Raw genomic sequence first — 22309 nt, 5'->3', positions numbered from 1 at the left:
ATTGTATGATTCCAAATTTGATGTTTGCTCAAAAGAGATGCTGCTATCTCCTGACAGAGGTGCTACTAATGGACTAATTTGTATACAATACTAGATGGTTCCTAAAGTACTATACATCACATCAATACTAATATCCACCAATAAACATAGTCATTAACAGTAACATTGCATGATTTTGATGCAACCTGGGTCTATTTGGATTTAAGTGAGTCATCTTGAGCCTTTAATGAAGTCAATCAGTCATGTTTGCCTAGTGCAGAATTTTTTTTCTTCCAAAATGTAAATCTATTAAGATTTCACAGCTCTACCAAAGGACTTGTTTAAGTCATTTTACAAAGTAACATATAAATCTTGGGGGTGGGGGAAAAATCCTCAATTTTATCAGTTCTAGCTGTCCTAGCAGCCCAATTTGCTGTCTGATTACATCCTCTAAAAGAATGCAAGATAGTAGAGGAATTGAGTCATAAAAAAGGTGTTTAATATCTGAAATGATGTAATAATATGATTTACAAGCCATGATGGATGCTTATAAGGGTCAGCAAATTTGCTAATGTAATTGAGTCCATTTCAGTCTGAAGCTTAGTGAGACCTTTGTTGATGGTGAACTGGAGCCCCAACTTCACAGCTATTGTTTCACATTGCAAAGTTGATTTGTTATGAATATACATAAGTCCTGCTGCACTGCAACTGCCTCTATGATATCATAAAATGAATCCAGCCCCTCCATCCTGAAAAGAAGTAGATACATCAGTATTAAATTTACATGTGGTTTTCGCCATTTAAGCCAAAGAGTATTGCTTAGCATCATTTCTTCAGGCATTGTTGTTCTGAGATAGTAGCTAGTGTGAGCCAGAGCCTAAGCCCCAGCTCACCTAGTGGAAGGTTTTAAACTATTATACAGGGCATTATTATGTATTTTCCAAATTAATGAGAGTCAGTTTTCAATGGCTGCCTGAATGAATTTTCCCATTCCAATATTAGACACTTCCTTCAACAAGTCACCCTGAACCCATGCATGTTTATATTCAAAGGTAAACTGCAAGTTATCTTGCCACCAATCCCAAAATTTAGCAGAAAAGGAACATTAAAAAAAGATGTTCAATGAATTCAGAAACATTTTGACAGAAAGGACATGTAGGCTGAATATGCAAATGGAATTTTAAAAGTCTATCAGCAGTAGAGAGTCATTTATGTAGAAGTTTTCAACAGAAAATCAAATTCTAAGAATTATGAGAAGTTTCCACTGATAATGCCACCCTTACCAACTCTGAGTAAGTTCATTATTCATTGATCTTAATAAAGTAAATGCACCTCTTGCAGTAGTTTTTCCATAGGACTGATCCTTCCATATCCATGTGTAGAAATTTAACTTTTTCTATTCTTCAAGTAAGTTTTTGCTCCTCAATTAGGGAGGAAGCTTAAGAGTGATTTATTCAATAAAGCATCCCAGTCTTGCAACTTACCCGGATGGTCCCAAAGGAGCTTATTTTTGCAACTCTTCCGTATATAATTTAACGATCTACAATTTTTTCAAAGAACAAAGGCCCTCTTTTATAAAATATATTGAGTTAATATTCACAGATTAAAATTTCAATTTCCAATTGGAAATCAGGTTATAAGGGGGAACACAAGATTAAATGATGAGGTTTAACTAGTGAAAATTGACCTAATGAAGACATGTTTTAGTCGTCACTGATTTCCTCCTAGTTTATTTCCCTTTAATTATATCAGTTTCTTTCATCTTCTCTTTAACGCTGTAATGGCAGTCTATCTTTCTGATGGTTACACTGGAAATAGACAATTAGGTCAAACTGTAATGGATTATGTGGAGTTCGTTAATCTTCTTATTTTCTTATAACAGCAAATTGACATTGATAGATTTGGTCTACTGACAGCGCTTTTGTTCATATTTTCCATAGTCAGCTGGAAATAGGACCGAATAGCCCTACAAACTGCTCGGATTCAGTAATCCACTATTTCAACAAAGCAACATTCCTATTTGCCTATTGCATTGTTCTCTGCAGATCATGATTAATCATATTGAAGCTTTACATGTTTTCTAAGACAAAATACCTCAATGTGGATATAACAAACCACTGGATATGTCAAACCATGTTGAATCTTGCCGCGGATGTGGCAGTGCCACTTGGTGCCGTCGATGCACGTAGCTCGCAGCGCTTCTCGTCGTCGGTCTCGTTCTTCCCTCCCTTCCCCATGCTCCTCGGCATCCTTCTCGGGCGTCGATCGAAACCCTAACCCCAAGGCTCCATCCTTTTACCTTCGCGTTCGCCTGAGACGGTGGGTTTTGTTTGGATCTCCAAGAAACGCGATCGCGCGAGGGACACCGGGACGAAGAATTAGTTTGGAGGATATAGACGTCCCTTGATCTCTCAATCGCACCCATCTTAAAGCAATGCCAATCCTTGTATATATTTATGTACCTACTTTTTGTGCACCACGGCCTCACCTACTTAGCGATTGGTGACAGAATGGTACAATGTGGGTCCCCTTTGCGCCCAACCGGAAGAATCAAGTCTCCATAGCGTGATTGCGTTTCCGTACGAGTAATTCTAGCATCACGTCCCTTGATGTCGATTGCACTAATCTTAAGGCAATTTCAACAGGTGATATAATTTTCTTTTGGATGGCATCCAAAAATATATTTATATATAATTTTTTCAAGTATAACTCTTTAAATTTTTTATCGAATCTATCAAAGCTTCCCCAAAACTACTAGGATAAGATAATAATATATTTAATATCATTTTTTATTTGTATATAAATTTATGATAATTAATTTTTTAAAATATGTTATTTTTAGGGTGAACCTACTCTTTGAATTTTTAGCAAACCCATTCAAACTTTTTAAAAACAATATACATTTATTATTTATTATTTTTTTTATGAATTAGGATGATTAATTTTTAAAATAAAATATTTTTGTATCGAATCTACGATAGAGTATAATTCGATCATGATGATTTTTTGAATAATTTAGGATAATTATATATATATATATATATATATATATATATATATATATATATATATATACTTTTTTATGATAACTTGAGTTTTGTAGTTTTATTATAAATTTAGGATACTTTTATATATTAATATATTTTAAATATATTTTTTGAATGAGAGTAAGTATAATGAGTGATCTAAGTAGACTTTGATGAAGAGAAGATGGAGGAAAAGAAGGAGAAGGGGAGGAAGAGAAGAGTGGATGAGGAGGAAAGAGAAAAACCAAACATTGGGCATAATCTCTCATTATTCGAGATTTTTTTAGTAAATTATCCAAAATTATTTATGTTATTTCCATAATTTATATTTCGAAAAATCTAAAGTCACTAGATTTACCCATCTCTTTAGAGAAGAAGACTAAGCCATCAGCAAGAATCTGGGAAACGGAAGACAGATTGGTTGGGCAATGGCTGCAAACATGTAAGCATCAAACTGTTTCTAAGATCCTTTTTCTTACATCAAGCATCCAAGCGGGGAAGAGATTACATTTGCATTTCTCTGGGATCATCTATCATACCACATGTCCACAGCTCCACCTGTGAAGAATTCCATCACAAGCTAGTGTTCCTTCGAGGTCTCCAATAACTCGAGCTATTCGCACCTCCAGACCTCTCTGTATCTCCCGGAAAAGAGTTCTAACGATGTCTGAGAACTGCCCCATGTTGAACTTTACCGACTCGTCAAGCATGACAGCACCGGAGAAGGTAGATGCGATCCTCGTCTGCATCTCCATCAGCTTCTGTCCTGTTGCCACCATGTACCTCTGCAGCTGAAATGTCTCTTCGAGGAATCGCCGCAGTGTCACCGTTTGTTCATTTGTCCTGCCATTCTGCGACTCTCTTCTGCTTCCCGATCGATAGTTCTCGTGCTGGGATAGTAAGAGAACAACATCAGGGGAATGAGTTGATGTAGAATGTCTTAGTGCACAAAAAATCGGCAGATGCTTACCATTCTCCTGCACAGGTCGTCGGTCTTCTCTTCCAGAGACTGATATCTCTTCAGTTGCTTGTGGAGTATAGATTTCAGTAGCAGGAGCCCCTTGAGCTGCTGCCTGTGCTCATCCCTCTTCTCGTAATTAGATCCGTCAGGTGTGCTTGATGCATCATCTTTGTTTGCTTGTGAACCAACCAACTTTTCGAGCACAACTAGCTGCTGTTTTAGCCTTTTGATCTTGTAGGAGATAGCAAGAGCTTGGATGTCCATCTTCCATGAAGTGTTCTTCATCACACCTGCAGTTTCAGCACAGCCTTTTCGGAGGCCATTTGATTCTTGAGCATTGCCCCGCGCCAAGTTCACCTCCTCCTTTTCGATCTCTCTGTTCGCAGAACTGGAGGTCACCGAGATGTTGTTTGCCTGGTCTTCAGAGAGACTCACTGTTCTATCGATACGGTCCTGAAGATTACTGGTTGGTGATGGTGACTCAGCTGAATCTGTATCATCAACATCGATGGATCCGCTTTCTTCGAGCAAAACTTCTCTCTCACTACGTGATCCCGACTGCATCACTGTCGTGTCCTCTGTATCATTTTGATCATCCTTCTCCGCCTTCTCTGTTGGTCTCTTGTTTGTGATCTTGACTTCTGGCCAAAGAGACTGAGATAGACAAGCCTCAGGACATGGAAGAAAGCTCGAGCTGTTCCGCTCGACATTTCGGACATGGAAGTTGACTTCCTCCTTCAGTGACTTGATCTCCCGTTCCTTATCCAGCAACATGGCTTCCAATCTGATGTTTTCCTCCCTCAAGTGGAATAAGTTACCATCGAGCCCTTCAATGTGGGATTTAAGCTGCTTCGTCTCAAGCTCCATGCTCAGCACCCGCCAGCGAAAAGCTTCGAGCTTCTCGTCCTTCTGCCTCATCTGTTCTGCGAATGCATCGATCTCTGCGTAGTGCTTCTGCTCAAGGATGGTTGCATATTTCTCGGTTTCCCTGCGGATCCAATCTTGCAATCGTTGCAAGTCATCCATGCCTAGTAAATTATCAGCTTAAAGATCATGTTCTTCCCGTAAGTTAATATCTGTATCTAGAAAGCTTAATGCAACCTTACCAGGCTCATCGGCTTCATCACTGGAGTAGTGATCATAGCATCCAGCAGCTGTGCCGTTGTCATCCTCAATTGTTGTGGAAGAGTCTTGTTCTTTCTTGCCTTCAGCTGCAAAGCAATCAAGGAGGAGGTTCTTGGGGTTATGCCCACTGGTTTCCAGCGGCAATTCTAGTCTTCGAATCTGGGAAGATCCCACATCCACGGAATGGAGGTCCCTCGAGCTCTTCTTGTGCTTTGATTCCCACATGTTCCTCCACCTCTCCATCTCCAGCTCGGCTTGCTTCTTCTTGGCCTTGGACAACTTCACCTCCTTCAGAAGCCGCTGCTTCTCTGCTGCGTCAAGCTTGGATTTCCTCAGCATTGCGGATAAGATCTTATCCTTTTGCTCGGAATCCTTCTGCATCTTTACCATCTCCCGCGATAGCCTGTCGACCATGGCAGCAACTTCTTGCTTCCGTTCGAGTACCTCCTCAAGCTCCTGCTTCGCTGCTTCCGCTTGCCGGAGGGCACGGCCCATCTCGGCTTCCATTTGTCGTTGACTCGAGACGAGCTCCACGAACGCCGTCTTGTGCTTCCAGAGCTCTGCAGAGTGATCCTGCGCCTCCTGCTTCGCCCTCTCCGTCACCGCCTCGGCCACCTCTTCCGCCAGTTGTAGCTTTTCTTCCATCTCCTTCCTCTTCTTCTGCTCCTGCTCCAAGGCCTCGTCCTTGAGTAGCATCACTCGCTCATCCTCCTCGAGCCTCTTCTCCAAATTCGAAATGGCGTCTTCGTGCTTTGACTTCATGATCTGCAGCTCCTTGACCAGAGCTTGGATCTGAAGCCTCAGACTCTTCCTTTCCGCAATCCATCTCTGTTCATGGGCAGCGAAGATGGCGACGACTTTCTCATTGGCCTTGGCGTCCTCGGTTCTTCTCCGCTTCAGCTCATCGAGCTCCAATTCAGCTTTCTTTAGCTTCATCTCCCGAGCCCCTCCCCTGCTTTGAGCTCTCTCCACAAGCAAACCCAGCAGCTGAGCACTCCCCTTGAGCATCATTTCCCCTAAGCGAGAACGCCGGCTGCTCTCCACATCGAGACATCTCCTCCTCGACATAAGATCGATAGCAACGAAAGCGCAAGAAACTCCAAAATACATGGGATAGGAAGCTAACAGTTCCTCCTCGCCGGCCATTCTTCCAAACTTCCTCCAAACAAACACAGATTCTTCGATCGGAAACGATTAGAAGCTACAGCATCTTCGCATCCTAAGAACAGGCAGCTGACTTTAAGGGGACGTGGGACGAGAGGTGATCATGTCGTAGCTGACAAGCACAACCGAAGGAACTTGCGGTGGCAGCCATCAGCTTTGTTGGTATGATTGAGAGAAAAGATAGGGAAATGGTGGGCGCATCAACGTTACCCAGGAATCATGGCAGCGTATGGGGTGCAAACAATGTGAGATTGGAGATTCCATCTGCCAGAGAAAAGAAGCCACAAAGCTGCAGAAACGATTCCCTGGCTTTCAGTGAAAAGGACCAACCCACTGCCCACTTCCTTCCCATCTCCTCCCCATCATTTCCTCTGCTGTAATGGCGACTCAGCTTCATCTGTAAGAAGACTGGTCTCTGCTGTAATGAACCATTTCTGTGGCTACTTTGCCCTTCTCCATGAGGTGATGGGGTTCAATCTACAGCGGAAAGCTAAAGGTGGAAAAGATGGACTGGGTTGTCTTCTGTAGCAAGTTGTTCATGTTTATCTGTGGCACAAGAAGTCATTGAACATGTGGCTCTAATCTTTGAAGAAGATGATCTTTTGGACTCTGTCAAAGGTCTCTGATTGTTCATCTGCTGTCTTGGATGTTTCAGGTGTCAGTGACAAGACTTTGTCTTCCGCCATATACTTTTCTTGTATTCAATGAAAAATAGGCTTCCTTTCCATAATGCCGGCATTAAATCATCACATAGTAGACTATAAGCCTTATTTTGTAAAAAAATTGCATGAATAATATCTTCACAAGTTGAATATGATTGTTCCTTGTGTTGGACAAAGCTGATCCAATCAAATCTTAGTCTATAACTTATCTAACATAGAATCGAACGAGTCATCGATAAAATTATATCATGAGAAAACTTAACTTTTAAGTTAGTCAATTATCAAGATAAGCTTCGATTTCGTAGTCGGAATGATGAGACCATGCTTAATGATATCATGATCACAATAGATTTAGGGATCAAGCTTCATGAGCAGCAGTCAGCTGCTATGGAATGAGAAAACAAGTTCTTTGCAAAAGCTCAGTTAATTGCACTGATTATGCAGCAGGAAGCCAAAGAAAGTAGCCATATCTGATGGCATGAATGGTGACATTTAAAGGCAATAATTGTCACAAAGTACTCAAAGTCACAAGTTCATCAAAAATAATACTGTATTACATGTAGTCACTGTTCATGTCTCCCCAGCCTGCCAAAAGTCCAACTCCATTGCCTATTTTAATGGAGGATTACTTCTTCCTCTTATCTAATCTCATTATAGAATCAGACCCAAAGGTGTTTTTTACACCACATTCCTCCTCATCACAGCCCCAAGCAAACCCAGAAACGGAGACCTGTAAAGGAGGGAGATGACCAAGAAAAGTACTACATCCAGATCCCCAGAGACCTTACAACTGCTATCAGAATGGAGACCATGCACCTCACCTAATGATGTACCATTCTTTCTCTCTTCAGCTAAGGGAACAGCCTAAGCTGTTGTGGCAAGGAAAAAGAGAATGGCCACATGGAAGGATTGCTCTTGCTCACCTTTTTGGTGATCAGTCCATTTATAATCATGAAGCTTAGTGGAGACTCCTTCTAGAATTAAGGCCAACAGATTTGATTGATGTGTAAACTAGATTGTAATGGCTGTAATTCAATATTATAGATAAACATTTAATTATGAATAGTTATCGAAATCAGATCGAGAAAAAAATAAATAATAATATCATTGATTGACCCGATTCAATTATTGGATCGAATACATTAAAAAATTGATCTAGACGATTTTTGGATAACAACGGGCATGAATCGATTGGATTACATAAAATCGATCCGATTTTGTAATATAATGAAAGACTACTCAATACACTTAGTATAATTTTTTTTATTATATATTGAATCAGTTTTATAATATAATAAAAGATTAATTAAATACCCTTAGGTTAATTTTTTTATTATTTGTTTAAGAGGACTTTTACATCAATCATGAAATTAGGACTCCATTTTACTGTACTTTGCAATTAGTAATTGAGCTCAGAGTTATTAGCATTGTTGAGACTGACAATAGACCTTTTTAGCTTTCAAATTTATCTTATGAAAGGCTTGTAACAATAAATATGGATATATATATATAGGTAAAAAGCATGTGAATATTATCTTTTTTGATTGGATAAAGAACAATAGATATCAAAAGCCTCTAAAAAGTTGATAACAAGGTGTAGCTTCTTCTAACAATGCAATCATGAAAGAGAAGTCAATCATGTGGACAACAGATGTACTTTGGCTGTATACACTACTATGATATGCTTAGCCTTTTCTTCATCACTTTGGTCCCAAGGAGATTGCTTGCCTCAGACACAGCCAATTACGCATCCCATTCGATGGATTCCTCGCATCTATGCCCTCAGGATTCAAGGAACGGGTCTTTCTAGGGTTGATAGCCTCTCGAGCTAGAAGAAAAGGCTCTCTCTTTTCGATATAAGAATAATGTTCTTGAGGAGAACTCAGCATGTAGATGATACATGTTCTGAGATTTGTTTATCTCTTGCTTTGGTGGAAAGTAGAGCTCTTGATTGCGAGCATTAATCCACCTTCTTTTCATTCTAACAAAACAATGGAAATTTAGCTTAAGCAAGACACTTTCTCGTCGTTCCCTCTTGCCACAGTTGTTAAAACTAGCAAAAGACACAATAGGGAGAGAGAGAGAGAGAGGGGTGGGGTTTCTTGTCTGTGTTGCTTGAGTCAAGGAAAGATGACTTAATGCAGGTGACATTTCTTGAACTTGAGAGCAAAAAGGAAGACAAGGAGAGAGAGCAAGTAGAGAGGTTGCAGCTGCAAAAGGAGGCAACAGGGACACGGCACCAACACATTGAAGTGTTTCGATGCTACTGCTCTTCCACTGGTCTCGTGAGAGTAAGTCGCAGTAAACTTATTGCGGCAAGTTTGGTGCATGCTCGAGTTCCAACGACCAGCTTCTTTAATGGCGGATTGTGGTCGACCACCAACCAGCTTTGTTTGCGGGTCGTCTACATATAAAACACACGTACGTGCAGTCTTCACATGGCTTCGTGACTTAAAAGCTTTGGAGAGCATTGCGTGTGCTAATTGCAGAACAGCAATGCAACTTAATAGTGTTTTTACTGAGCTAATTAAACAATATTTGTTTAAATTAATTATTTTTAAATCATTATATTTTTAAAAATTACATTGGTCCATATATTTATAAAATTAAAATATTTAATCTCATTATTTTAAAATTTTAATTTTATAAAATTATTATTTTAATTATATATAAAGATCTTAATATTTTACTTTCGTAATTATATGATGTAATATATAATTAGTTTATTTTTATATTAGATTACAGTAATTTCATTAATACTAAAAAATAACATAATATAATAATTTTATTTTAATAATATTAATAAAACACTATGATAACATATTTTATACTACTATTTTTTAATATTATGAAAATAAATAAAAATATTATAACTGAACTAACTCAGTCGGTTTATAGATAAAAAAAATGAGATAAAAGGGGATATTAGAAAAAAATATTTTATAAGAGGTGTTTCTCATAAAAAAAATAAAAAAGATGATTTTTTTTCCAAAATTCGTCTATAAATCTACTTCACCTTAAAATAGAAAAAAGAAAGAGAGAAAGGAGGGGACAAGAAAGCTGAAAGCAGCTGCAGAAAGGAAACGAGGAATCAGAAGAACCCACAAGGCCAACTCTACGGCAAAAGACGACTACACGATAGGCTAAGATTAATCAATCGCCAAAAACAAGAGAAGCAATGGACAAAGTGTTTCTCAATGGCAGCAACGCTCGAGCTCTGCAGCTGCAGAATGCGGAACAGCAATGGCGGGTCAAACACCACTGTCTTCCGACGGAAGCAACGGAGGTCGGCCCCCATTAGTGCCGACAAAGCTCATGTGGGCATTACATACAAAAGAGACCGGTGCAGTCGGCCACTGTTAGGGCTTATGGAGGGGTTGGAACTATTGGGATCAGATCGATTGCTGTAGTTCTCTGTCTCCCGTCACTATCACCACTTTCGTTTTTACGGAGAATAAAATTACAATTTGAGATGATTGATGTCATGACCCAATCCAATAACCCACAAAGCCCAATATGTTTATTGACTTACTAGAAAGTATATGATTTGACATTTAATTCTTTGTCATTTAATTCATCCTCAATTACCCTATAATGTTATTAACAAGTTGGGTTGATTTGAACCGAACCGGATCAACGGTTCAACGATTTTGAATTGAACCAAAATCAAATAATATGGTTTGATTTTTTATTCCTAAAAATTGAAATCAGATATAAAAAATAAATAGATTTACTGCATAGGATTAGCCTTTTAAAATTACAGTTTACTAATTTGATAATTAATTTTTTTGGCCAATCAAAATGGACTAAATCGCAATTGATTTCAAATTTGACACAAGTAAAATGGTTGAACAGTCGATCCGGGTCGGTTCAAATCAACCCTACTTGTTTATATCGTGACGTGTCATTTCATCGTGTATCGATATTGGATACGTTTAACCTTACTGCGTACCATTTTCGTTGTCGTAACAAATCGGACTCGTCGAAATCTGGCCGCAAATGGTTGAATCCGACGGTCAGAATTTGATCAAGTCATGTTCGCCACGTCACTTCGAGCCCCTTCTCGTTCTTTCCGCCCCTCTCTTCTTTGTCGGCTTTATACCCACTCTCGCGGATCTGTTCGTCTCGGATTCGATCCGATTCGTCGGCACCTTCCTCGCATCCAATTCGTATTTCTAGGGTTTGCAGTCGACCTCGATCGCTCTCGCTTGGCATCGATCCGATGGGAGAATGGAAGACGGAGGACATGCCTCTCCCGGCGCTGTTCGAGGAGGCCTCGAAGATCCATGCCATGGCATCCGAGTCTTCCGTCGATCGGGTTCGCGTTTCCTCTTTCCTTCGTGAAATAGATCGATTAGTATTTACGGTTTAGGTCATCTTGAATTCCTTGTTTTCGTTTCTTCTTTTCCTCTGCGAAATCTGAAGCACTCGTACGATTGGTGCAACGTTCTTTCTCATTGGTAATGGATGCTTTCGAATTCTAGGAAGCTCTGAGGAAGGGAATCCAGACATTGCGGCGATGTGATGAGATGATAAGCAAGTTAGGGTTGTTCTCGTCCAACGAAACAAAGGATGATGTCAGCACCGCCAATCTGAAGTACTTATTGGTAAATGTTCTGTTCCTTTCTTTGAATTTGAATTGACAAAAATACGGGTAATGGAAATCTGTCATGGGTTACAATCGTCGTGAAAAACTTTCATGGACTTGGTAGTTTCTCGTGCCTTTTAATTGATATCAGGATAAATTATTTAAAAAGGCATATAAGATGTGCAAATTATGTTTCTTGTTTGGACTGTTAGGGTATTGAGATCGTAGTCTCTGATTTAAAAACTGTGCTTGTTCTCTGATCTCCTTTATCTAGGTTTCAGAATTTGTAACGGTACCTATCTGAAAGTTTGTAATGCTACCTGAGCTGTGACAGTGAACTTAAGGGTACTTAATGTAACTGGAGCTGTGAATATGGGATTGGGTTGAACTTGTGGATTCCAAGTTAGTTGTTTAATGATTCAACTCGGAGAGCAACTGTATCTATGGCATTAATAAATGATGCATCCAAGAAAGATTTCACATGTCAAAGCTAGCTTTAGATTTGTGTTGATTTATGGTCCGTAGATGAGTTTTTCATGAGCTTCTATGAATTGTTGGTTGTAAGGGTGTCCTGTAACAGAAAGAAGATTCCAATCGAGATGCTATGCCTTGTAAGACAGAATTAAAAACAGAAAGGTGAAATGACGGGGATGGAGTTGATTGTTGTTTGTTTATTCATCTACCATAACTATCATAACCAGGAGTGAAGTTAGGAGTGTTAGCATATGAGTAGCTAAACGCGCTGACATAATGTTGGATTGAGAGGTCTTATGCTGAAGTTTTGAGAACTCCTATTCAACACTATACATAGAGTGTAAGGATATTAGAAGTTAAAGTTCCTGGTGCTGGCCTTGTCATTCAACTACCTTACATGTGTGGTTATAACTTAAGCTTTTGGATGTGTTTGTGGCTGTTAAAACTTATCTAGGATCGATGGGCTTTCAATTCTATTAACTGTTGTATCGTATATCTGAAAAAGGTTGGCTCAATGCACAAGGCTTCCACCAATGGATAGTCTAAGGAGAGTTGATATATGTATCCATACCTTTGCAGGCCGAGAAATTGTATTTGTTTCTCTTAACTATGGCATCTTAGATTAGTCATGTTTATACATTGGAAGTGAGAGGAGATTTGAGTTGAAGGATAGATGAGTATGCTTCCATTAATCTGAGATTAAGCATTTTGGACTACATGGTTTAGACCTATAAAATTAATGGGTTAATTATCTCCTTAGGTCAAGTCATGACAAATGGTATCAGAATAGTCCTAGTATTAGGTATGGTAAACTGGCCTAAATTCAATTATCTCATTAGGTCAAGCCATAACAAATGGTATCAAAGGAGTCCTAGTATTAGGTATGGTGAAAGGGGCTAAATGAAGAAAGGGCTATTTGCAGATGGGTCTGAACTCTGAAGATGCATTAACGGTTTGGAATCACTACAAGGTTGGGTTTTACATGCACCATGGTAGAGGGTTTAATTATTGGGTTTTACATGCACCATGGTAGAGGGTTTAATTATTGGACTATTTTGAGCCTTGATGAAGATGTCAAGTCCCGAGCAAGGAAAATTGTAACACCTCAATTTAGTCACACATTGGAAATGGGGATGTTTGAGTCTACTACTATTAATTTGCACTTAAGTAATTTAGGTGTTATGGTTTAGACTTCCCAGAAGACAAGGTTGTGACCACCCTATTACACTAGTTGCAAAAGCGTAACTTTACCATGACAATAAGGCTAACCTTTACTATATCATGCATCTGAATAACCAAAAAATTTATTTCTACTATATGCTTCATATCTATGGTGCAAGGTTTTGCTCTAATGTGGACAGTCACATACTCTTTTTCACTAGGTTAGATTAGTGAATTTATGCATCTTTTATCTTAATGGATTTTGTATCATTCTTCAGGTCCCGTTTTATATTGGGGAATTGACAGAAAAAGTTGCTGAAGATGACAGATTAAAGGTTCTTAAAATTTCGCGGGACCATTTGAAGGTGAGACATAACTGGTTGAATGCTGGTTTTCTAGAACTTACTAGCAAGCATTCATATAAAGCATCTAGTTCTTTTGCTTGGATGCAATTTGCTTGCTGTTATTGGTAAAATTGTTTTTCATGTTCTGATGGTACTTTGTTTGTTGTGACTATTGTTATATGTAGGAGTTTATTTCAATTTGTGAAGCCTTGGAGCTTATTCCTGAAGAGGAGTTGGAAAGATCTAGTCAAAGAGGGGCTAACACTCCTGCAAATCAAAGGGCAAAAAAGGTGAATATGTTGTGTACATCAAATATTTAAGATAAACATATGTACTCATCTGTTGCAAGTTAAAAATTTAAGATCTGTTGGCCTAGTATTTCCTTCTAACTATGCTGCTTACATCAAGTATTTGCGATTTTCATCCATTGCTTTTGTGTATGGAATAATTGGTTATGCTTTTCAGGCTTTATGAAGTTTATATTATCAAAGCATCTTCTTTTTCTTTTTACATAATGCAAAAGCAATGATTATCTGAGAATTGTAGAATAAAAGCCATGATGAATGTTCATGTAGCATTTCAGATTTCACCACTTTGTGGTTGCATTGATTGTTTTTGCTAAAAGAATGTTTGTGTATGCCAATGATATCTTGTTATCATTTTCCTAGAAATTATGAAACATGTTAGATGTCATTGGCTTTGTTTCTTTGTTATTTGTATATATAATAAACCAAGGTCAATTGTGCCAATCTGGTGCTGCCACATCAACTGCTTGTACTTTTTTTTATATCTCTATTTCATTTGAAGTCATTGATTTTCAACTTTGGATATAGCAGTTGATTGTTTGTTACCTCAATTGCTGATTCAATCTAGGAGCTTGTACAGTTATGGGAAATTTTTATATATCTGTTACTGGAAACAGGTTGAGTTTCTATTTCCAGTTGTTTGCTCGTTCACCTTGCTAGTAATATAAAAGACTTTAGCATATCACTCTGTTAATGAGTGTTTATACACAAATAGAAAAGTCCCTGTTTTGACTCCAGTTGTCTTTTGGCTGATTTCATTTCTCCATGTCTGCTAATGATATTTCTTTTTCTTTAATTGAATCAACACTAGATTGCTCGTTTCAAACGCCAGAGAGCTGCAGAAGCAAAGTTGCAAGAAATCAAAGAAAAAAAGGAGAGACGTTGGCGGTCCTTGAGGGCAGCAGCTCTGTCTTCACCTGTTGAAGTCGGGGAGGAAGATGTACTTGATGATGATGGAGAGGAGGAAAGAGAGGTTTGATTTCTTGTTTAAGAGTGAACTATCAATGATTCAATGTTTGATAATCAACACAAGTAGGTTGATGTTTAAATTAGACATTTTATTTTGTTGACTATCTCTTACACACTTTGCATAATTATCTAGAAAAGCTTAAATTATTGAAAATTGCTTTGAATTAACCATTTTGGACATTAGAATCCATATAAAAGTTATTATCTGACCTTTTCAAATTTAATGCTATATTGGCATTGTGTTATTCTAAGATTGGTGGACGTGTTCAACATGTGTCGGACCCACGGATACACGTGTTGGACACTCGCGTGTGGCGCTCGCGTGGTCCTCGTGTGAGGGTCATATGCTTCACAAGAAAAGAAATATGAAGATCGTCGCAAGGAAACATATATCAATTATATCTAGAGATTCTTAAATAGTATTTGATGCACTCAACATTTATTTATGATAGTTAAATTTAGATTATTATTATTATTATTATTTTAATCTGTATGATTAAATTTATTTATTCACATTGTGGAATTTATAAATTTAAGTATAAATCTTATAAAACCCATATTAATCAAATATTATATATATTAAAAATACACCTGTCAATGCCGTATCTGTGTCCTAATTTTTTTTAAATGACATGTTGCTGTGTTCGTGTCGTGTCATGTCTGTGTCCCATGTACGTGCCCATGGTCACTTCCATATATTTGACAATATAACTTGTTTAAATCTGATGATATAAACTTTTTTATCGTAATGCATGATCTACTGAATCTCATTGTTATCTTATATAGTTGTTTACATTGTGGGTTTGCATTTGATAAACGTTGGATCTCATTTTGGATTAATTTAATACATCTTCCATTAATTAGACATCCATTAGCACAGTCTGGGTGTCAGACATTTCTCATCAGATCTGATGCTTGCCTTTGCATTTGTTATTTAGCATCTTGTAACTATTTGAACTGATTTCATTTGGAGAAAAATTTAATGGTGTTATACTAGAAAAGCATGTATTTTTTTCTAAATGCTATTTGTTCAGAGAGATCGCATCCTTTTCAACCGGCACTGGTCCTTTTTGTGGTCCTTCACTTTTCCTTGGCCAATCATCCGACCTAATCTTTAAATTGCTATGGTGGAGCCTTTGCTGATTTAATGGATTATTTACTATTTAGAACTTGTTGCATTTGGTCAGTAGATATGATAAAATAAGAATGATAATTTGCAGTTCTCAAGTGTCAATAAGAAATATAAATGATTGATTTTTCCTTGTACAGCAGTCACTCTACGTCAATTTTATTTGCATCTAGTAAAAGGACCATCTTACTAGTCTGTGTAATACTTGATACTTGCATGTGGATTTATGTTGGATGGCTTTCCAAACTTCTGCGTAGAAAACTAGGTTTGCAATACTGCATGCCCAGTGTGGCATGGTACAAGCTGTATTTATTGGTTGGTTCAACAGCTTACCAGTATGCCAACCAGGGTAAATTGGGTGGTATGCCCCGATGCAGGACCTGGACTGTCTCGTACGGGATGGTACAGGCTTTGTACCAGACAGTTTCTTGGCTTTTCTGAAACTCTGTATGTACCAGTGTAGTAACTCTCGGTACACTGGTATGGATCAGTGTGGTACTGGTCTGAGCCCTGATTGCCATACACTAAATTGCAAACCTTTGATAGTGAAACGTTCAGAACTGCTTCAAGGATGAGGCAGGCTCATCATTCCGGACTTATTAAAAGAGTTGCACTAGTTTTATTGCTGTATTTTGTATTAGCTTTTAGTAATACTACGATCATATATGTTTTGTCTGGATTTAGATCTTACATATCATTTTGCTCCTGTAGTTCTACTCGCATATGCTTCCCAGATTAGAAATGATTGTTAAATAAAAAAAATAAAGTTAGTCATGATATGTAAATCACTGTAAATGATTTTCATCTCATCCTTTTTTTTTGGTATTTTCAACTTCTGTTTTTCTATGTGCACCTTTACCTTCAGTCTCTTTGGTGCATTTCCAGAAATCTACTGTTTTTCAAGCATTTATCTCAATAAATTTGTTCAAAAGATGTGAATAATTAATATAACCAAACACCAATTATATAGCTTGTGGATGTTGAATCTTTGTTGAAACTCGAAAGTTCTAAATGTTGACTATGTTAATATTTGCAGGCATGGCTCACAACCATTTCCTTGTCTATCTGCAAGGTCAGCTTGGTCAGATCTGAAGTTTATTGTTTTGTCTCTTTGTAGTTTCCACTATCTGTATATTCTACAATGCCTTTTTCTATTTTTCTTAATAGTTGATCTTGTCTTCATATTTTTTTGTTACTGCTCTACTTTCAGGCTTTTGATCTCTTAGAGATGCTGAAGAAAGAGGAAGAGATGCTTGCTGCTGTAAAAGAGAGACAATCAAAGGTAATGTCATGCAACGGGCATGTCTTTCTTTAAGGCAGCAATTCTGATGAAATTTCTATAGAGAAACTATTATCCTAATTTTACATGTAACAGCATACCATGGTGGTAGTGCCAAGCAATATTAGGTATTGGATCCATTTTAACGTGTTATTTTCCCATCTGTGGGGTACCAAATTCTTGCCCCCATAATCTTAGTCAGAAGTATATTGAGAAAATCAACTAGATGCTCAACAAAGAGGACCAGGTTGCAGGGAAATGTCATGACCAAATTATTTATGTAATTTACTATTCCTGTATTGCTTAAAAAGTTTTTTTTTATTCGCATAGAATAATACATCATTGATCTGACACCGTACTATTTACTTAAGATCCTATTGCTCTTCTCGGTTCATCTTTGTCCTGAAAGCTCAAGTCTTTCTTTTTTGAATAAGTGGTCATATCGTTGCTCCTTTGTTAGAGCACTGGACACAGGAACAAAGGGATTTAATGATTAGTTACTTTTTCTCAAAATTTGTTATTCTTTTAATTCCTACAACTGAAATGGACCAACCTGAAATTCCAGTTTGTTTAGTTTAGCCTTTTGGTTTGGACCTATTGTACACCGGAATGCTGGTACCTAACTTTTTCTGGTCCTGTTGCAGCTGAATAACACCCGTATGATCTTCTGGGAGAGGTGCCTTTGAGGGTCCTTAACAAAGTACTGTAATATCTGTATACAACACCATCATATCATCCATCTAAACTCTTCATCTTGGAACCAATAAAATATGTGTTTATTAATTATTATAACCTATATTAACAAGTAGTTATTGCAATGATCTATCTGTATATATATTCTTGTAATATAAAATGGTTACCGTACAAACAAAAGGATATATCTCATCATATTTATTTCTCTTTGTTTTTAGCTAAAAATCAGCAAACACCATAGACACTGTATTCTATAACAAGTTATTTTTTGGCATGTATATTTTTCTTCTCCTAGCTGGTTTTAGTTGTTTCTATTTGCTTGTCGACTTCTTATAGTCTCTGTGTGGATGAGTGAGAGTGCTGAAGAAATATGAGACAGTAAAAAGATCACAAAAGTTATGGTCTCTAATAGCTTCTCTTCTTTAGTCTATTATTGCATCATTTTATTTGTACTTTCATCTAAGTCATCCTTATCTCTCTCATTACTAATTTCTGTTTTGAGTTGTGCTTTGTGCTTGCATCACTAGCTAGTTGAGCCTTCATTATTAAATGCTTCTCATGTTGTATTTTTCCGATTGTTTTCTACTCATACAATAGTTGTTATGGTTGATTTCATTAATTTAAAGAATCTTGCGATCATGTTTATCGATGGCTAATAAGATTAGGAGCTTAATAAAGGAGATTCTTGGTAAAACTAAATATAGAGGTGTAACTTTAAGAGAGTTGGTGGTGCGAGGAAATTCAAAAAGCAATTCTTACTAGAAGATCATGTTTTAAAGATTAGCAAAATTGAAAAAATGAGAGAATTTAAAATATATAATAAATATAAAAAAGAGGCTAAAAAAGTGGTTAGTATGACAAGATATAAAGATTGTGATAATTTTTATAATAAATTAAATACTAAAGATGGTGATTAAGATATATATCGAAATGCTAAAGCTAAGAAAAAAAGTATAAGGATTTAGAAAATATTAGATGCATTAAAGACAAAAATCAAAGAATATTTGTTAACCATAACGAGACTAAGAAAAAATAAAAAATTATTTTTATAAATTATTTAATAAATGTTCCACACAAGACTTAGATTTAATAATAAATAATAGTGGTAGATTTAATGATCATAGATTTGTTCGTAAAATTAGAGCTAGTAAAGTGAAAGGTGTATTAAAGTAGATGAAAATAACTAAGAGTGCGGGGGCCTGATGGTATTCATATTGAGGTCTGAAAAAGTTTAGACGATAAGGAAGTAGCTTGGTAATTAGTTTATTTAATAAAATCATGAGATTCAGAAGGATGCCTGATGAATAGAGAAGAAGTTTTTTAGTATTAATTTACAAAAATAAGGTCGACATACAAAATTATTCAAATTATAGATGAATTAAAATCGTGAATCATACTATGAAACTTTGGGAAAGAGTTATCGAAAGTAGGATAAGACTTGAAACAAATATCTTTAAAAATCAACCATAGAAAGATTTTATGTCTGAAAATCAGCCATAGAAACTATTTATTTATCAAGATAATTAATAAGAAAGTATAGGAAGAAAAAGAAAGATTTGCATATGGTTTCTATTGACTCAGAGAAAGCCTATGATAGGGTTCTTGGAGATTTATTATGGTGGGTTTTAAAAAAGACTTGAAACAAATATCTCTAACAACTCAGAGCGATGAACGGTTCATTGAACGGAGTTGTTGCGGGTGCGCGACGACCGTTCGTGACAGAATGTTGAGATGGATGTGTGGAGTTATTAGGAAAGATAGAAAAATATTTTTTTTTTATTCGTGAACAATTAGGCATCACTTTGATAGGAGACATTCGGTTGCGATAGTTAGAAAATGTGAAATGATTAATGTTAGTAATACGAGAAGAGGTAGAGAAGGACCTAACAAAACTTTAATAGAAACTATAAATAAAGATTTAAGTATTATGAAGTTAATTAAACATATAACTCTTTACAGATCTCAATAGCGGTAAGAGATCCATGTAGCAGACCCCAAATAGTTGAGGCTTACGGTTTTGTTGTTGTTGTACGATCATGTTTTTCTCGTTTATATTAATTTTATTATTTTGTGTGGCATTAAAATTCTGAAAACTCATAAATTTCTACTCAAGCTGAACTGGATTGCAGGAAGGAGAAGATTTTGCTCATGAGATTCTTGATGAGCGTACTAAACGAGCTGAAACATGGCATAGGAATGCTGCAAGTAAAGCAGCAGTTTCAAAACCAGCAGAACCCATCACATGTGCAACCTTTGCCCAAGATGTTATCGAAGGTAGAGCACAGCTTTCACAAGCACATGAACACAAGCACCAACCCATGATATTTGGACCAGCTAGCCTTGTCGGTGGAAGGTTAACTAGTGAGAGAGAGAGAATGGCAGCACAAGTCTTCCAACCAGGTTATAGGTACGCCATATAACTTTTGTGATTGTTTATTTATTTATTTTTGTTCATTACTCACGTAGTGTTTAAGACTGGAAGGCATAGCCTGTGTCACATGATGAATTGTAGCTAAAGGACCAAGAAAGGTATTAGTTCTATATTGCTCGACTATGAAATCTATGTTGGTAGACTCTGTAAAAACTAAGGGACTGTCTTTTAAACGAAAAGGATGATGTAAAATTAAAAAAATAAAAATAAAAACTAGATTTCTGCCATTGCTTTGTCATTCCCTCGGGGGCATGTAGATCTTACTATAACATGTTCAATCAAGCCCGTGCAACTAATAGCATATCTATTGAAGGACAATTTGGCTTTATGTGTGGTTTTTGCTTAAATTGTAATTGCTTTCTTTTTCATCTGGCATATATTAGTGTGGAACTTCATACGGTTTAATCTTTTGGTTCTTTTTCTTGTTCTCTTTGACTGTGACAAGTTGCCAGAAAGTTCTTTGTTTCTTCATCTTTTACTATATTGGATAGTGCTGCTATGAGTTCCTCTTGGTGTCTCTGCTCTGCTTGGATTGCGTTGCATGCTCTGTACAGTTCTCTTTGTCTGTAACAAGTTGGCAGAAAGTCATTTTTTCTTTTATCGTTTGCAATATTAGAGTTTGGTATGGTACCTATGCTTCTCAAATCAGTATGCGTAGTTCGCTCAGGAATGTTACATGTAGCAGCAATTGCTTTTCGATTGGGAAAGAAAGTATATGGTCTGGGTCACTACATGCCAGGTCGCCTGACTCCCTTTCATGTCTCATAGGCTACCAACCATGAGTATAGAAGAAGCTGGCTTACGGGAAATGGAGATGATGAAGAAATGGCAAGAGTGGAATGTCAAGCTCATGGAAGAAGCCAACTCTTCGTGGCACAAGGAGGGCACTACTTCGACCGAGGATGAAGACGCAGAGGTGGAAAAAGCAAGAGCATGGGACGATTGGAAAGATGACCATCCTCGTGGTGCAGGCAATAAGAAACTCACTCCTTGTGGGTAAGTTCCAGGGCTTACGTTCTTGTGCCCCCCTGTCATGGAAAACCTCAACATAAACCTAAACCTAAACCTTTGTAGTATACGGTACTGAAGATATTGATTTGTGTGTATCTTAAAATAGTGCTTTTGATAGTCGGACAAGTTTGGGGAGCAAGATATGTTCTCATGGATCATGTTCAGAGTTGGCTAGCTCGTTGTTGGTGGCAATGTTCAGAGTCCTGTGATTTTTTAATTTCCTTGAAAATGGTAAGTGATTCCCGAAGACGAGTTCGGACTCCGATTTACTATCGAGAGTATTTATTAGTAATTGTGGTGTTGGCAACGTAGTAGTGTATGGGTACCGATATGTCAGATAGTTATCATTGGTTCGCTTTTGTTTTGACAACTGGAGGGTGTCCTCCTCGATAGACAATTTAATCATTTCGTAGGTGAGGAATGTTTCTTGTCTAAATTTTGTTAAGACTGATTAAAGTTGGATTCAAAGAGACAAGATGTTTGATTCGATCGAATTTAGTGATTGAGGATGTTTTATGATCCGATATTAGATGCTTTATGGTTGAATTCAACCATATTAGAGATTTTGGACATTTTATGATCAAACTCAATCATGTCAGGGATAAGGGATGATTTGTGATCAAATTTGCTCACGTTGAAAAATTGAATTCACTCGCTTCATAGGTATGGGCCATTTTATGGCTAAATTCAACCACATTAGAAGGTATGAGATGGTTCATGATCATTTTCGATCATGTTAAGAGATATAAGATATTTTATGATCAAATTTGGGCATGGATTTTGTTTTCAATGGTGTTTAATATCATGAATCATCTCAAAGCCGCTTTGGTTATGATGCCAAATCTTCTATGGCTAATCAAGGACATCCATTAGTCGAACTGTAAGGATAGCAGCAACAGGTTAAACTACAGAGACCAAACAACAACAGGTTAAGCGACGGAGACCAAACAACACCCGACCACCATCGTAAAAGAGGACCTTTGAGTCATCTCTCGGTTGTTGCCTGTA

The 22309-nt window shown here is 37.3% G+C and overlaps 2 protein-coding genes across 3 annotated transcripts; one reads left to right on the top strand and one right to left on the bottom strand.

The window, feature by feature from the left end:
- Positions 1 to 3426: 3426 nt before the first annotated feature.
- LOC103996313 (uncharacterized) lies at positions 3427 to 6818 on the bottom strand. 2 transcript variants are annotated; one of them, XM_009417210.3, is made up of 3 exons: positions 5073 to 6818; positions 3976 to 4967; positions 3427 to 3895 (listed from the first exon to the last, which is right to left on the bottom strand). In XM_009417210.3, the coding sequence occupies exons 1-3, from the start codon at positions 6235 to 6237 to the stop codon at positions 3539 to 3541; spliced, it is 2514 nt and encodes an 837-aa protein (XP_009415485.2). In that variant the 5' UTR covers positions 6238 to 6818; the 3' UTR covers positions 3427 to 3538. The 2 variants fall into 2 exon arrangements, with proteins under 2 accessions (XP_009415485.2, XP_009415484.2); XM_009417209.3 differs by having other exon boundaries at positions 3976 to 4994; positions 5073 to 6814.
- Positions 6819 to 11037: 4219 nt separating this feature from the next.
- LOC135588244 (PP2A regulatory subunit TAP46-like) lies at positions 11038 to 21465 on the top strand. The gene is made up of 9 exons (XM_065080292.1): positions 11038 to 11235; positions 11402 to 11524; positions 13419 to 13505; positions 13670 to 13774; positions 14601 to 14762; positions 16924 to 16959; positions 17098 to 17169; positions 19989 to 20266; positions 21059 to 21465. The coding sequence occupies exons 1-9, from the start codon at positions 11140 to 11142 to the stop codon at positions 21288 to 21290; spliced, it is 1191 nt and encodes a 396-aa protein (XP_064936364.1). The 5' UTR covers positions 11038 to 11139; the 3' UTR covers positions 21291 to 21465.
- Positions 21466 to 22309: the final 844 nt, after the last annotated feature.

This window comes from Musa acuminata, chromosome BXJ1-8 (assembly GCF_036884655.1).
Source record: "Musa acuminata AAA Group cultivar baxijiao chromosome BXJ1-8, Cavendish_Baxijiao_AAA, whole genome shotgun sequence".
In the NCBI taxonomy this organism is placed as follows: domain Eukaryota; kingdom Viridiplantae; phylum Streptophyta; class Magnoliopsida; order Zingiberales; family Musaceae; genus Musa; species Musa acuminata.
The sequence above is the reverse complement of the archived record's forward strand: the minus strand, read 5'-3'. Positions and strand labels throughout refer to the sequence as shown.